At 39.4% G+C, this 16,062-nt stretch overlaps 1 protein-coding gene across 2 annotated transcripts in view; it reads right to left on the reverse strand.

The window, feature by feature from the left end:
* Window positions 1-16,062, reverse strand: part of LOC127630454 (glutamate receptor ionotropic, delta-2-like) — a 560,225-nt gene that overhangs the window by 180,139 nt on the left and 364,024 nt on the right. For both annotated transcript variants that reach the window (XM_052107985.1, XM_052107986.1), the window contains exon 8: window positions 12,328-12,447. In XM_052107985.1, the coding sequence (XP_051963945.1) occupies window positions 12,328-12,447 (120 nt within the window). The remainder of the gene's footprint in view (window positions 1-12,327; window positions 12,448-16,062) is intronic.

Consider the following 16,062-nt stretch of genomic DNA (forward strand, 5'->3'; position numbering starts at 1 on the left):
CAGCAGATTATTGAAAAGCTGTTTTAAAGTGGATTCAACTGGAGCTTCACCATGTATACAATACTTGTTATGTGAAGAACTGTCCTTCTGTGTAAACCGTTTTGTTTGCATATTATCAAGCCTGTGTAAATACAGGTTGTTTCCTACAAAAGAAATGCATGAGAGACTTCATGAAAGGCATTGAAAAGAAGTAAAACTTTGGAGAATACATTAATAATAGGGATGGGGAGGGTACTGGGTTCTTTTTATTCTAAACATAGCTTGCTCAACAAAAACATGGTAACAAAAAGCCACACGTGACATCTGTGAGCACAGGTGGAATCTTGTTTTTACTAGAGGTCGACCGATATTGTTTTTTTCAGGCCGATGCCGATCTTTTGAAATCCGGGTCGGCCGATGGCCGATTAATGCTGCCGATTTATTTTGGCCGATATGTGCTTGTTTTTAACCTCTTATTTGAGCCTTTTATTTGAAAGATAAAATGTAACACAAATAATTACTTAAGATAGACAAAATTTCTCAACAAATACATTTATTGAACACTTGACCAATATGCACTTTTAGACTTAAATTAAAAATGTATAATGTAAAAACATATTGTGTAAATAATGTATAACAAATATATTAAATAAACAAAGCAGGTGTTACGAACTGCTCCGAGACACGAAGGTTGAGATCCAAATGCAGCTTTAATTAAGGGGCAATCCAGACATGTAATCCAATATTCAGAGCATCCAAGAGAAGCACAGGCATAACTACGGATGGGTATCGTTAAGGTTTTAATGGTATTACTCTTACCGATACTGCTTATCGATCTGGTACTTAAACGGTATTCTTAACGGTTCTTTTTGTTATATACATATATTAAACAAAGATAAACAATAGATAAACAAAAGATAAACAATTACACAAAGATAAACATTATATAGGCACAGTGATTTAATTTCAGGAAGGTCTACTAACATTACTGTTCAGGTAATGAAAAGAAATCTAATAAAGTAATCAATTGTAAAATAACACTGCATAGTTTATCTTAGATAGATTCATTCTCATTAATGCAGAAGTTATTCATTCAAGAGCTGTAAGTGATTTTCTCTTTGCCTTTTGTTGTTTGATTCGCAGTAATGGCTCAATCGTCAGCATTTTTATTAGACAGCTTTCCCTTTAAGAAAGGGTTCAGATCTAATAGGCTCCTGATGCAGCATATTTTCTCCCAACTATTTCCATAACTACGTCCATTTAAGACATAAACTGTGTTTAAGTGAATCTCCAAGCCGGTCGTTTTGACATATTTTTGTGTATAGTTGATAGTTTAGATGCGCACATGAAACCCAAAGTAGCCTATACTTTGCTTGTCTCGTTGCGGTCCGTTTCGGAGTGCGCGCCGCCTTGGGAAGGTATCTCTTGCGCTCTTTTTATTATTAAACACATCCCGCAATTTAGCAACAGTAGCTAGACTGCATTTTACAACAATCACCGATCGTGCTGGTTCTGACGTTAAGTTTGAGTTTTAGGGAGAAATGTCAGTGCACCGCTGTGAAGGGAAGGAAGTTGTGCTAGACAGAATGCGGCTTATGTATAAAATATTATTTTTATAATCTTTGGAAGGCGAAATCTAAAATAAAATCAGACTAATATCACAGATCTAAACCAGGCTATGTTTGAATGTTTAGTTCTGTCCTCCGTCGTCACTCATTTAGCAGGGCTCATGTTGTGCTCGCTGTGGCACCGTGTCAGCGAGATCTCTCTCTCTCTCTGAGTGCGAATAGCTAAATTGCATCACAGACAAATGGTTTCATTTTATTATACATAGAAATGGCTGGCGAGATAAAATAACTTTGTTTAGCAATAATAAATGTATTTTCTTAATTTCTCCAGTACCGACAGCAGAACCGGTAACGTCCGAGCTTACCAAAGCTAGTCCTTCAATAGCCTATAGTGCGTTGGTATCTTTTTTATTACTTATTTCTCTGCATTGAGTGACAACCCTCTCAAATATAAGACACACAAACAGAACAAATAAAAGTCTCAGATTCACTGTCTGTAATTGAAAAATTCTTGCTTACTTAATGTGACATGATAGCAACCCTTCTGCTGTGAGAATGAAACTTCAACTACGCTATCAATATCCAAAGTAGCCGAACGTCATGTCGCCTATCGCGTTTGTCACGTTTTTTCTTGAAGTTGGCAGTAACATATCAAAAGTTTTTAATTAAATATAAAGAAGTTATACAAATGTAATACTTACTGTTTTCTCCAAGGAACTTAGCTCCTTCCTTAGGCACTGGATGAGGTCTGCTCACTCTGCTGGAAAATGACTCTAGGGGCAGCTTGCGTCGAACACGTGTTCCACAACAACACTAGTCTGCCCACAGATGCGCCTGCCTAATAATCGGCTTGATATACTTGGATATTGGCCGATGCCGATTATGTTAAAAAATGCAAAAAAATCAGCCGATTAATCAGTCGACCTCTAGTTTTTACCATCTCAAAACCAACCATTGCTTTATATGCTTCCACAGGAAATGTGAGCAGTACCCGTTCGAACACAAATTTGAATTCTTCATAAAAAATTATCCTCTCTGGCTAAAGAAACTTGCTTAAAAGGTGCTCTCAAAAATATTTACCTTATTAAAAATTTTAGGCAGAATAAATGAATAGCATTTCTTACAAATATGTTTAAAATGATATACACTCACATGAGATTAAAGGCCCTATTCAATTGCTAGATGAGATTTCTCTTCTGTTGGCGTATTTCCTATTGAAACAGAAAGTTTGAATGGTGCATATTGAAGTATTTGTCTTTTTTATTTTTACTTTAATTGCATCACACCCTTGAAGTTTTGCTACTTTCTCTTTGGTTGCAGGGGAAGGCACATTTTCAGTGGACAAAATAAAAATTTTTGTTAAATTTTTCCAGAAGTGAAAGACTATACATTTTAAATGCGTATATCTGCTAAAAGTTAATTTTGTCAACATTTAGGAGTACACTAAAATATTGCTGGATTAAAATGTCCTGGTTCCCTGAGAGGGAATGGGACACTGCGTAATCGCTATGGGGACATGTCCTGTGTCACGTGGTGTGAAGCCCTTATACAATCACACCAATTTATTGGCTGATGGCACTTAAGCTATGCCCCCAGGGAGCTAAGCCACGAGCTCCATAAAGGCGCTCGCTTCGTGCCATCAAGTCAGATTTTCTGCAGGAAGGCATAAGCTTCTGCAGCTACTAGAGAGTATGGCAAGCTTACGCAACATCCCGTTCCCTCTCAGTGAACAAGGGTTACATTTCCTATCAAGGTCACTCAAGCTGCTTAATCGGGGGAACGATATACATTCACGTCATGCGAACAGAAGCTGCCAACTATCTATGCTCAAGTGGCAACCATATAGCGGCACACAAGCGAGCTGTGTAGTATCTGAATAAACAAAGATAATTATGAGTTTACTCTTGTTCCAACAGAAAGAACATGAGAAGCAGGAGTCAAACCCTCATCCAGATTATAAAATCTCACAAATGTATATGGAGGGGATCACTTGCCGCCTTACAAATTTCTTTCAATGACGCACCTCTAGCCAAAGCCCATGAGGATGCAATGCTCCTCATAGAATGGGCTCAAATACCTGAAGGTGAAGGTAAACCACGCGCTTCATAAGCACTTTAAATTGCATCAATGAGCCAATGAATGGACACAGAAGCACCTCTGTTGCAGCCACCAAAGCACACAAACAACTGCTCTGCCTAACGCCACTGGCTTGTGCGGTCAACATAAACTGGCAGCGCCCTAACTGGTCCAAGCATATGTAATCTTTCATGCTCCTCCGACTCAAAAGGGGGAGGACAGAAAGACTGAAAATTGATGGTCTGCGAGCAAAAGGATGTAGACACAAACATGGATAAATATCCCAAGTGAGGTCTTAACACCACCCTTGAATATTCTGGTGCAAAATCCATACATAGTGGATTGATCAACAGGGCATGCAAATCTCCAACCCTTTTAAACGATGCCAATGCCACCAGCAGGGCTCAGAAATGTATCAGTAACTGCTGCGAAGGGCTCAAGCAGAGCCCCCGAGAGTGCTTCTAAAACAACAGATAAATCACGAGACAAGAGAATGTCTACCAATAGAGACTCCAATAAAGTGTGCACTCAGCCGCTTAAACGTATAAAGCTTCCTGGTTGATGGAGCTATAGCATTCAGAATGGTATCAACCACCGTCGGTTATAAACCATCATTCAATAGAGTGCCCCGTTGAGGGGACATACCCATAAATTCCCTAAATCCGGTCGACGGTGCCAAACGCTGCCTTGAGCCAGAGACAACAGGTCTGTTCTAACAGGAATCTTCCAAGGCGCTTCCTCCAGGAGAGAGAGAGAGAGCAGTGTTGAAAACCATACCTGAGATGGCCAAAACAGTGCCACTAACAGAAGCCAAACCCGATCCTCCTGAACTCTCTGCAGCACTGCGTGCAGTAGACTGATCGGAGGAAAGGCACAAAGATGTTTTGACATCCACTGATGCGCAAACGCATCGATGCACAGCGTTGCCGGGGGTGAGAGGGAAAACCAGAAGGGACAATTTTAAGTCTCACTCAAGTCCACTTCCGCTCTGCCAAACCTTCTCCAGATTGATTTCACAATCGGAGGATGTAATGTCCATTCTCCGGGCATCAAACGATGTCTGAACAAAAGATCCGCCCCCAAATTCAATTGGCCCGGGACATGTATGGTTCATAGATATAGCACACTGTCTTGTGCCCACAGAAGAATGTGCCACTCCAGCCTCAGCATGGCATGAGAGCGCACACCTCCCTGGTGATTGATGTAGGACAACACTGTCCTGTTGTCCGACCGGATAAGGACATGGCTGTCCTGAAACTCTAGATGGAAATATTTTAACTCCAACAGCAGCAACTCCAACAGGCAGTTTATGTGCCAATATCGCCACTGGCCCATCCAAAACCTGCAGGCTGGACGGCCCTCGTACAGAGCACCCCAACCCATGGAGGAGGCGTCTGTGATTATAACTCTGTGGTGGCACACCTGTCCCAACAGAATGCCCAACATCAGAAGGTGCATCCGTTTCCATGGTAACGATGTTTGATTGCATCCACGCAACACTTTGAAGGGACGAAATGCATGCATCAGTGGTTGAAGTCCCTTATGGAGTTCATCCACCACTGAAAATGTCTTGCATATAACATGCCCATGGGATTGATGGCGGAAGCCGCGAATAATGAGCCCCAAAAACCTGTGAAATTTCGTCGCAGGGAGAACACGTCCCACTTTGAACATTGCTAGACACTGGCAGAATGAAGGAATGCAAGGTAAAGACATGCACGCCTGCATCTACAGTCAGGTCCATAAATATTGAGACATCGACACAATTCTAATCTTTTTGGCTCTTTACACCACCACAATGGATTTGAAATGAAACTAACAAGATGTGCTTTAGCTGCAGATTTTCAGCTTTAATTTGAGGGTATTTACATCCAAATCAGGTGAACGGTGTAGGAATTACAACAGTTTGTATATGTGCCTCCCACTTTTTAAGGGACCAAATGTAATGGGACAATTGGCTGCTCAGCTGTTCCATGGCCAGGTGTGTGTTATTCAATCATTATCCCATTTACAAGGAGCAGATAAAAGGTCCAGAGTTAATTTCAAGTGTGCTATTTGCATTTGGAATCTGTTTCTGTCAACTCTCAATATGAGATCCAAAGAGCTGTCACTATCAGTGAAGCAAGCCATCATTAGGCTGAAAAATCAAAACAAACCCATCAGAGAGATAGCAAAAACATTAGGTGTGGCCAAATCAACTGTTTGGAACTTTCTTAAAATGAAAGAACGCACCGGTGAGCTCAGCAACACCAAAAGACCCACAACTGTGGTGGATGACCGAAGAATTATTTCCCTGGTGAAGAAAACACCCTTCACAACAGTTGGCCAGATCCAGAAAACTCTCCAGGAGGTAGGTGTATGTGTGTCAAAGTCAACAATCAAGAGAAGACTTCACCAGAGTGAATACAGAGGGTTCACCACAAGATGTAAACCATTGGTGAGCCTCAAAAACAGGAAGGCCAGATTAGAGTTTGCCAAACAACATCTAAAAAAGCCTTCACAGTTCTGGAACAACATCCAATGGACAGATGAGACAAAGATCAACTTGTACCAGAGTGATGGGAAGAGAAGAGTATGGAGAATGAAAGGAACTGCTCATGATCCAAAGCATACCACCTCATCAGTGAAGCATGGTGGTGGTAGTGCCATGGCGTGGGCATGTATGGCTGCCAATGGAACTGGTTCTCTTGTATTTATTGATGATGTGACTGCTGACAAAATCAGCAGGATGAATTATTAAGTGTTTCGGGCAATATTATCTGCTCATATTTAGCCAAATGCTTCAGAACTCATTGGACGGCGCTTCACAGTACAGATGGACAATGACCCGAAGCATACTGCGAAAGCAACCAAAGAGTTTTTTTAAGGGAAAGAAGTGGAATGTTATGCAATGGCCAAGTCAATCACCTGACCTGAATTCGATTGAGCATGCATTTCACTTGCTGAAGACAAAACTGAAGGGAAAATGCCCCAAGAACAAGCAGGAACTGAAGACAGTTGCAGTAGAGGCCTGGCAGAGCATCACCAGGGATGAAACCCAGCGTCTGGTGATGTCTATGCATTCCAGACTTCAGGCTGTAATTGACTGCAAAGGATTTGCAACCAAGTATTAAAAAGTGAAAGTTTGATTTATGATTGTTAATCTGTCCATTACTTTTGGTCCCTTAAAAAGTGGGAGGCACATATACAAACTGTTGTAATTCCTACACCGTTCACCTGATTTGGATGTAAATACCCTCAAATTAAAGCTGAAATCTGCAGTTAAAGCACATCTTGTTTGTTTCATTTCAAATCCATTGTGGTGGTGTATAGAGCCAAAAAGATTAGAATTGTGTCAATGTCCCAATATTTATGGACCTGACTGTAGCTCCATCCCTAGAAATAGAGTCGAACACTCTTACACACAGCCCTAGATTATTAGCATGGCTGAGAATGACATCTCGATGTTAAGCAGCCAAAGTCTCCAAGTGGTCTAGCACCTCAAGCCTCAAGGGCGTCAAAGCCGCATCCATGCATTTGGTGAAAGTACCTGGTGCCAATGCAAGTCTGAATGGAATGATGCAAAACTGATACATTTTGCTCCCGAAAGCGAATCTGAGAAAGCACCTATGCCTTGGTGCAATCTGAATATGGAAGTGTCCTTCAAATCTATTGTCACAAACCAGTCCCTCGGGTGCACTTGTGACATTTTTAGTTTTTGTGTTAGCATTCAGAAGTGACATTTCTTCAGCTTGGAACTCCAGTGCCTCAGATACAGAATGGGACGCATGCTGCCGTCCTTTTTGGGACTAGGAAATAACGGCTGTAAAAATCGCACTCTGTCTGAAAAGGGTGAATTTCATCAATTGCTCTTTTCTGAGACCCTGCTTCGCAAACAGAAAACTCTGTCGGAAGAAACCCGTTGAACACAGGCAAGTTTTAGCTGAACTTAATGAAATAAGCCTGCTTTATCATTCGAAGCACCCACTTCGAGATGCCCTTCAACTGCTGCCAAGTCCACAAATGGGCAGACAGAGGTATTACTACATTGCCTTGGCTTGCAGTACGACCTGTGACCACTAGATGGCACACTATGCTTATTTTTAGCAGCTGCCTCTGGACCAGTGGCACAGTGGAGGGGAAAGATCACTCCTTTAACACTGAGGCTGGCTGAGGAGGCTTTAATGTTTTTGACTTTATTGTATTCAGGCATGAAATATGGGCACCCTGAGATCCATTCGCATCAGAGACGCTGATAGTATAAACTCTTTCCCTGGTATCTTGAACGGGGAAAATTGTATGGACATTAGGGGAGACGTTTATTTGGAAGAGCTGGTTTGTCACAATGGCCCCAGCATTGTGTATGCAGGGACAGCGTGTGCTGCTTATGCACATTGTGTGTTTTGTTCACATCGAATTCGGTTACGCATGTCTCAAAACCTTTGGTCATGGAGAAAGAGGCCAAATTAAATCAGGCAAATATAAAAGGGCCGGACACACTAAATGTATATGCAGCAGAGGATGCCAGATAAATCATCTTCCCTAGCATAGAAACGTGGAATAAATGTACATGAGAGGGGGATTGACCAAACAAGCAGGCTTGCACAATGGCATATTCTTATGTGGTGCTTATGCTGACTGTGTGCCTTGTGTACACTTGTGCTTTGATGAACATCGAATTCTGTTAAACATGTCTCGAATCCCTTGTGTCATGGAGACAGAGGCTGTATTCGGGAAGAAGTTTTTAATTGTATTTTTTGTGTGTTTTGTTCACATCGAATTCGGTTACGCATGTCTCAAAACCTTTGGTCATGGAGAAAGAGGCCGAATTAAATCAGGCAAATATAAAAGGGCCGGACACTCTGAATGTATATGTAGCAGAGGACGCCAGATAAATCCTCGTCCCTAGCATAGAAACGTGGAATAAATGTACATGAGATGGGGATTGACCAAACAAGCAGGCTTGCACAATGGCACATTCTTATGCGGTGCTTATGCCGACTGTGTGCCTTGTGTACACTTGTGCTTTGATGAACATCGAATTCTGTTAAGCATGTCTCGAATCCCTTGTGTCATGGAGACAGAGGCTGTATTCAGGAAGAAGTTTTTAATTGTAATTTTTATGTTCGCTCCCCAGCAAGCTTTGGGGGAAAACTGAACCATATTCTTGCTGTGGGACATTCAACAGCGAACTCATCCAGAGAGAAACAGATACATTAATACAGTTCAATTTCACTCACTGAATGGCTCATTTCCTTTGCTACATAGCAAGCCCATAGGCTCGTGTGTAGACCTATTTTATCGTACATTGAGTTATATTATGCATGCTCCAAGACTCTTAAGGGGGTCACACACTGGACGTGTCTGACAGGCGACATGGCGCATTCTAAAATTCGAAACAATTGTTTTCAATGAAGATACGCACACCGGCACTCGCAGTCTGTCAGTGGCGCCCACCGACAACTACGGAAGCTGTTAACATTTCTGCAAAGTGCCACAGAGAGCAACTCAAATATTTTCCATTAAATTCGACCCAAAGAATTATCAATGGACATATATTATTTACTCTAGCCTTGTTCATTCTTTAAAAAGGGGAAAACTTTGCTAACTTGAGTGTACTGTCTGCCACGTGAACCAAATTGACGTGCCATGTGTTTGATACCTGTACCGTGTCCTAGCCGCTATGCAGCGTGGCGTTTCTCATCCGGTGTGTGACTGTCTTGAGTCATGGAGGCAAAGGCAAAACCCTTAATTCGCCAGCATAATTTATGGGGGAAACTGAGCTAAATTAGTGTACTAAAGATACGGGTTAGACACTAAACCGGTCCCAGCATTTAATAGGGGAACAACGTGTAATACCCGGATCGTGCAGAACAAAAGCATCGCCTCAACCTACTCGTTCCCCAGCGCAAATCACAGGGGGAACACGAGTTTGGAAATTCCAAACTGAGCCGATAATAGCACTCTCATATCTCATAAGTCATTCTCATATGCCTACAGATCAATAGATTTTTAATATCATGAGAAACATTTCAGTCAAGTGTTCCAAAATATTTGACCGGTAGTGTACATAATGTATAACATCGTTATGTGTTTTCCAGTCAAAAGAGAGAATCATTGGTACAAACATAGACTTAGACAAAATCGTGCACTAAGGAACAGAAAATCTGATGTGATGGCGCAAAGTGAATGCCTTTATGGAGCTAGTGACGTAGCACTTAAGTGCCATCAGGCAATAAACTGGCATGATTGTATAAGGGCTTCCGACCACGTGACATGGGATGTGTCCCCATAGCGATTACGCAGCTCGAGTGACCTCAATAGGGAACCTTATTTTTGATGTCATGGGTGGCCAGGACAAGTTTGTTTTATAGCACTTTTCCAGTCCTCAATGCACTTTACAAACACTTAAAAAAAAAAAAAAAACAATCCAACAACAAACACAATATAGATTACAGAATATATTAAAGACAAAACATCACAACGGAGCCTGAGCCAACAGCACAGTCCAGAGTGAGGGTACCAGTCCAAAAGAATAAAAATTTCCAAACAAGTTGTGCCTGCTGGAGCAATGAAACAAGCAGAGCCATGATAAAGAAAAATGGTAAGACATGATGGCAACAACTCCATTCCAAGAAACTGCCTTCCTGCAAAACACAGCTGCATCATCCTCAGCACGCATGCCACAAGCAGTTAGAAAGCTCATGGTAGAGCACTGGAATACAGAAGACAACTGCACTGCACACAAACTAGTAAAAATTAGAGGTAGACTGATATATCGGTTTTAACTATATAATCTGTGCCGATATTTGATTTCTTTTTGGAACTATCGATTATCTGCAGAAATCTATGCCGATATCTTGTGAATAATAATTATCCTTATTCCTCATTTAACCTCATCTGGTGAAATATATATAAACAAACCCTTCATCTGATGAATATATAGGCTTTATTGCTTTAATATAGAGCACTGTAACGGAGCCAAGTCTCCATCATTTCAAAATAAGAGTCACTCACTATGCACCAAATCTTAATTTATTTCTGGTTATTACTGGGATTTTGGTTGAACAATAAGCTGCAGATTTTATTCATTTTGGACTCTTGTAGCATCTATGTCTGTACCCGTCATAGTAAGGAAATAATAATATGTATATATTTAAAATTTGCTTAATTGATTTTTAAAACTATCGGCCGATTAATCGGTTATCTGCATTTTCCACCACCATAGTTCGGTATCGGTATCGGCAAAATCCTCTTTAGGTCGACCTCTAGTAAGAACCAGCAACAACTTGCAAAAATGTTTTGGGCTTGAATTCAAGAATGCAAATTTGATTGATATTAGTGTATTATCAGTCAGAGATAAACAGTCAGGAAAAAATAAACAAAAAGATAAAGAACTCCGATGTGGAGCAGCAGCAGATCTAATTTTGATAGGGAACCCAAATTTTTATGTCCTGGGTGGTCAGGACAAGTCTGTTATACAGCTCTTTTCCAGTACTCAAGGCAGAGAGATAAACAAGATCCAGTGAAACACAAACAAAAACTTACGGAGTACACATTTCATTAAATTACTTTAATTTAAATGAGCCATTTCATCTTTTGGAAGTGCAAAGATCTTGTTTGCGTCATAGACCATTATCTTAAATCAGATCTGAAGATGTAATTTGTGCATGGTTGCAGTGAGGTCAGATCAAATCATATAGTGCATGTTAGAAACTTTGTACTTGTTATTTCTATAGCTTGACTGATGACAGTGAGTCAAATGCACTACCAGTCCAACATTTAGACACACCTCCAAAAATAGTAAAGTCAAGTACCCAGCTTACAAACGAGTTCTCGTATACTGTATGCTTTGTACTTGATGGAAGATTTTCCTTCACTATCTGGTCCAACACATGCATTACAATACATGTAGACTTATATTATGTACAAATCTAAATTCAAGCATTTAAGACTTTTCAATCTAAAGTAATAAAAAAAAAAATACAAATAATTATAAACATGAAAACAGCATAAATTCAGTCAAGTGTGTCCAAACTTTTGACTGGTTGTGTACTTCGGCCAAATCCAATCACCACTGTTTGAAGTGTAAGTTTTAGTTTGCAAAACAGATTGCTTTTTTGTAACTATGAGGAATGAATAAACATATTTTTTGAATGCCTTTCTGATTAGCAACTGGCGCAAATGAACTATTTGATTTATTCCAACTAATTGAGCAGGCCCAGATTTTTTCTCTAGACGGGTGGAGAATGGGGTATTCCTATCCAAAAGCATAGCTTGATTTCGAGTAATTCTTGCTCTGTGCATCATTCGGTTTCAAAGCAGCATTTCTGTCATGAGCAATTGATCCACAATTCCGTGGGGAAGACAGAGACAGATTAGGACTAATATTGAATGAGCAAATACACACAGATATGACTAAAGTAATTAATGACAAACGAATGGATAGAACAGATTCATTATGTTGCGGATCACTGAGGGACGATTCTTAAGCTACTGCTGCATAAATACAACCTCACTCCACCAAAGACAAGTTGAACAGACAAACTGATAAACAATGTGTACTGATGCACTAAGCCTCTCTTAGGGAGGCTGATGGAATTCATTAGGCTTCTGTGACATTTGTCTCGTGAAGCTTTGAAAGTGAGGTTTAGGAAAAAATGACACAGAGAGAGGGAGCTGAATTTGAAACAGATATTGAAGGCTGGTATGGACTGTCTCTCACCCTGCTGACTCCGCGGCCACGTTCCTCTCCGTAGTTGGTGCCCAGGATCTCAAAGTAGATGTTGGGGTTGGTGCCATTGTCATTAAACTCCAGCAAGCTGGTGAGACCACTTACTCCTCCCTGAAGAAAACATACAGTAATATTTCAATGGATTCATTTTGTCATGTTTGACAACAATCAACTTCTAATGTCTTATTCAACATACAATGATAATACTAAACTCAATGGATACAATTTTGCCTCAAAATTTCTAAATTGTGTATAGATTGAACACATTTTAAATACTTCCCTCAACGCCCACTGTTTAACAAACTGCCCTAAACTCACACCATTGTTTGAGTCAATGTTGTTATTTTGACTGCAATTATATTTGCTGCCACTAAAGGTGCAAAAATCACACACTTCACTTTTAACCCTCAGGGGTCGGCGTCATTACAGCGGAAACAACATAAAATACTCTGTCATTTTGGGACATACAGATAAGTGTAAGACATCATTAGAGACTATAAAGGGTCTACTTTTATTTGTGTATACTCACAATAACAAAAACTTGTGCTTTTGTAAAATAAAGAAAATAAAAAAGGTGCGCTTTCAGACTTCTTTATCTCCGCGAGCATATTTCTGAAACTCTGTGAATACTTATCACACAAACATGAAACATATGTCTAAAGAAAGCTTATAATGTCTACCTTTAATTAAAACAATTAAAAAACAACTATTCTCCTGCAATGTAATCTGTATGGAACAAAGCGATGTACAATTTTACCTGGCTCAGCTAATTATCTCTAATATGATCACACCCACGGGCAGAGGGTGCTATTCATACGGAAATGTGCTGAGGCAATCAATGCAAATGGTAAACGCCCCCGACCTTGTCTTAAAAAACATCAAATTAATTCACCTTTCTGCGCGTTTGGAAGATGGCATGATACACAAGTGAGAAAGCTCCTGGATAGTGAGGAAGAGTTAACATTTTCCTCAGAAGAAGAGCGGGACTCCGATGAACGTTTGCATTTTGAAGAGAGACTTGATCCAGCCGAGTATAAAAGTTTGGACGAGTAAGTAATTTAGTTTTTCTTACATTAGTTGACATGCTATTTTATACAAACATATTTTACAAGTGGGACTGTTTCCAAACTTGCCAGTCAGGATTCAGAGTATTGAAATATGTCCTAATAGGCAAGTTTTAGTTACATTTAAATGCTGTTTTTGCTAAAGCAGGTATTTAAAATGTATGCTGTATAATATAAATATGATATGTAATATGATATAAAAATAATATGAATGTTAAGATTATATTTTAACTAGTGTTCATGCTGCCTCATCATCAACAAAGCTTGTGCTTGCAAATATGTGTTCGGGTGTAAATGTGTCAAATGCAATGCAAATATGCCCATATTAGAAAATCAGCATATTATAATGATTTCTGAAGTTTCACGTGACACTGAAGACTGCAGTAATGATGCCGAAAATTCTGCTTTAATCATAAATTGCATTTTACAATATATTCAAATAAAAATCTGTTCTTTTAAATTGTAAAAAGAGTTCACAATATCACTGTTTTTACTGTATTTTGGATCAAATAAATGCAGTCTTATTGAGCAGAAGAGACTTCTTTTAAATGGTAGTATAGGTCTAAAATTAAGTAAAGTCTCTATGTAAAGAAAATATATAGTCAGATTACTACTTTTAACTTAAAACTTGATTTTGATAATTAAGTCTCCTCACATTCATACTCTCTCTGTCTCATTCCTTATTGATAGGCCCAGGGGAGGGTCTTTGTCTCCTCAGGTGTGAATCATATCAATATTCATGATCATCCACGCCTCCTTGCATATGAACTTTGTAACACTAAAAGTGTCTTACAAAAGTTAAATGACTAAATTGTTTTGTATGAATGAGTGATGAGGATGATTTTCACATAATTTTGTAGAAAACACTCTAGGCTACAAGATACAAATGTCAGACAAATGTTTAGTATGTGTTATATGGCCTTATTTCAATTACTTAAAATTTTTGTTTTTTCAAAACCATGCATAAACATTATTTTCTCAAAAATACAAACATGTCCACACATGTTGCTCACATATTATTGTAGTCCAGACTTTAGCCATTAATATGTTTTTAAGCAACTGAAAAAAAAAACACAAATCTCAAGGCATGTCAAAACTTCTCTAGGGCCCAAACACCTTCAGACCCCAGATGGTTAAAGGAAAACTCTGGGTTCAATACAAGTTAAGCTCAAATCAACCGCATTTGTGGCAATGTTGATTACAAAAAAAAATAAAAAAATTCAGCCCTCTTTATTTAAAAAATACAAAATCAAGGTTACAGTGAGGCACTTACAATGGAAGTGAATGGGCTGATTTTTTTGAGCTTTTAAAAGGCAGAAATGTGAAACTTTACTAAAACAAATTCTTCTTTTAAAATGTATGTATTATTTGAGCTGTAAAGTTGTCTAAATTGTTATTTTTACAGTCATTTTAGGGTTTGATGACAGTACATCTTCATGGCAACAAAGTTGTTAATTGGCTATAACTTTACATAGAAAAAGTAAGCGATTTTATCACACTAAAATCACACATATTGTTTGTGTCTTGAGGCTATACTTTAGAAAAACTTCCATTGTAAGTGCCTCAATTTAACCTCATTATTTGCTTTATTAAATAAAAAGTCGTGACAGGTCAAAATACATTTTTGTGGTAATCAATATTATGCCACAAATGCTGTAGATTGAGCTCAACTTGTATCGAACCTGGAATATTCCTTTAAGTCTTTATATTTATGGTATTAATCAACATACTGTATACCAGGGGTGACCAACCCTGCTCCTGGAGAGCTACCTTCCTGCAGAGTTTAAATCTAACCCTAATCAAACACACCTGAACCAGCTTATCAAGGTCTTTAGGATTACTTGAAAATGATAGGCAGGTGTGTTGGAGCTAAACTCTGCAGGAAGGTAGCTCTCCAGGAGCAGGGTTGGTCACCCCTGCTGTATACCATAAGCAAATTTTATATAATCAGGGGCAAAACATTTCCTGTCCTTTCTCTACTACCTCTATGAATAAAGATGGCCCTAGAGACTCTCTCGTCTTCCCAGGTTAACTCATCTATTTATCTGCATTCATCATGTGGCATCCAAGATAAAGCCCTCAAAACTACACTGCATCATTCCAGTCTATAAAAAAAACACACATATTTCCATATTACATCCAAAACATGTCCCACCCAGCAACAATCTTCATGGACAGACATATAACTGTTATGAATTCTCTCTGCCAATACCGGTGCTGACAGAATGAATTAGACAGACAATTATAAAAGCTGATGAACACTTTCCAAATGAGTTCACCAACTGCTGCTTTATAAAGCCAATGCACACAAACTTCCCCTAATTAAGCTGTAAAGCAGTGTTCCAGTGCAAACAGTCCCCTCGGAATTGAATACAAGACCATTATGCAGCTGATGTGGAGTAAAATAAGTGTGCAGCACCCATACTATTTCAATATATAATGCTCACATTCAGTTATTCCAAACATCCCACAGAAAAGAGGTCATTAAAAAGTCACAATCTCCCCATGTCTGTATATATCACTGTATCTGTTTTAATATGACTGTCACATACGCAACTGTGTGGAAGTGAGAGCTGGGTGAGAGATTTTATCTCTACCATGGGATGACAGGCAGGATCAGATACATGTACATACAGGAGGAACGGTACATCCCTCAGGGGGT

This window comes from Xyrauchen texanus, chromosome 37, assembly GCF_025860055.1.
Source record: "Xyrauchen texanus isolate HMW12.3.18 chromosome 37, RBS_HiC_50CHRs, whole genome shotgun sequence".
Lineage (NCBI taxonomy): Eukaryota > Metazoa > Chordata > Actinopteri > Cypriniformes > Catostomidae > Xyrauchen > Xyrauchen texanus.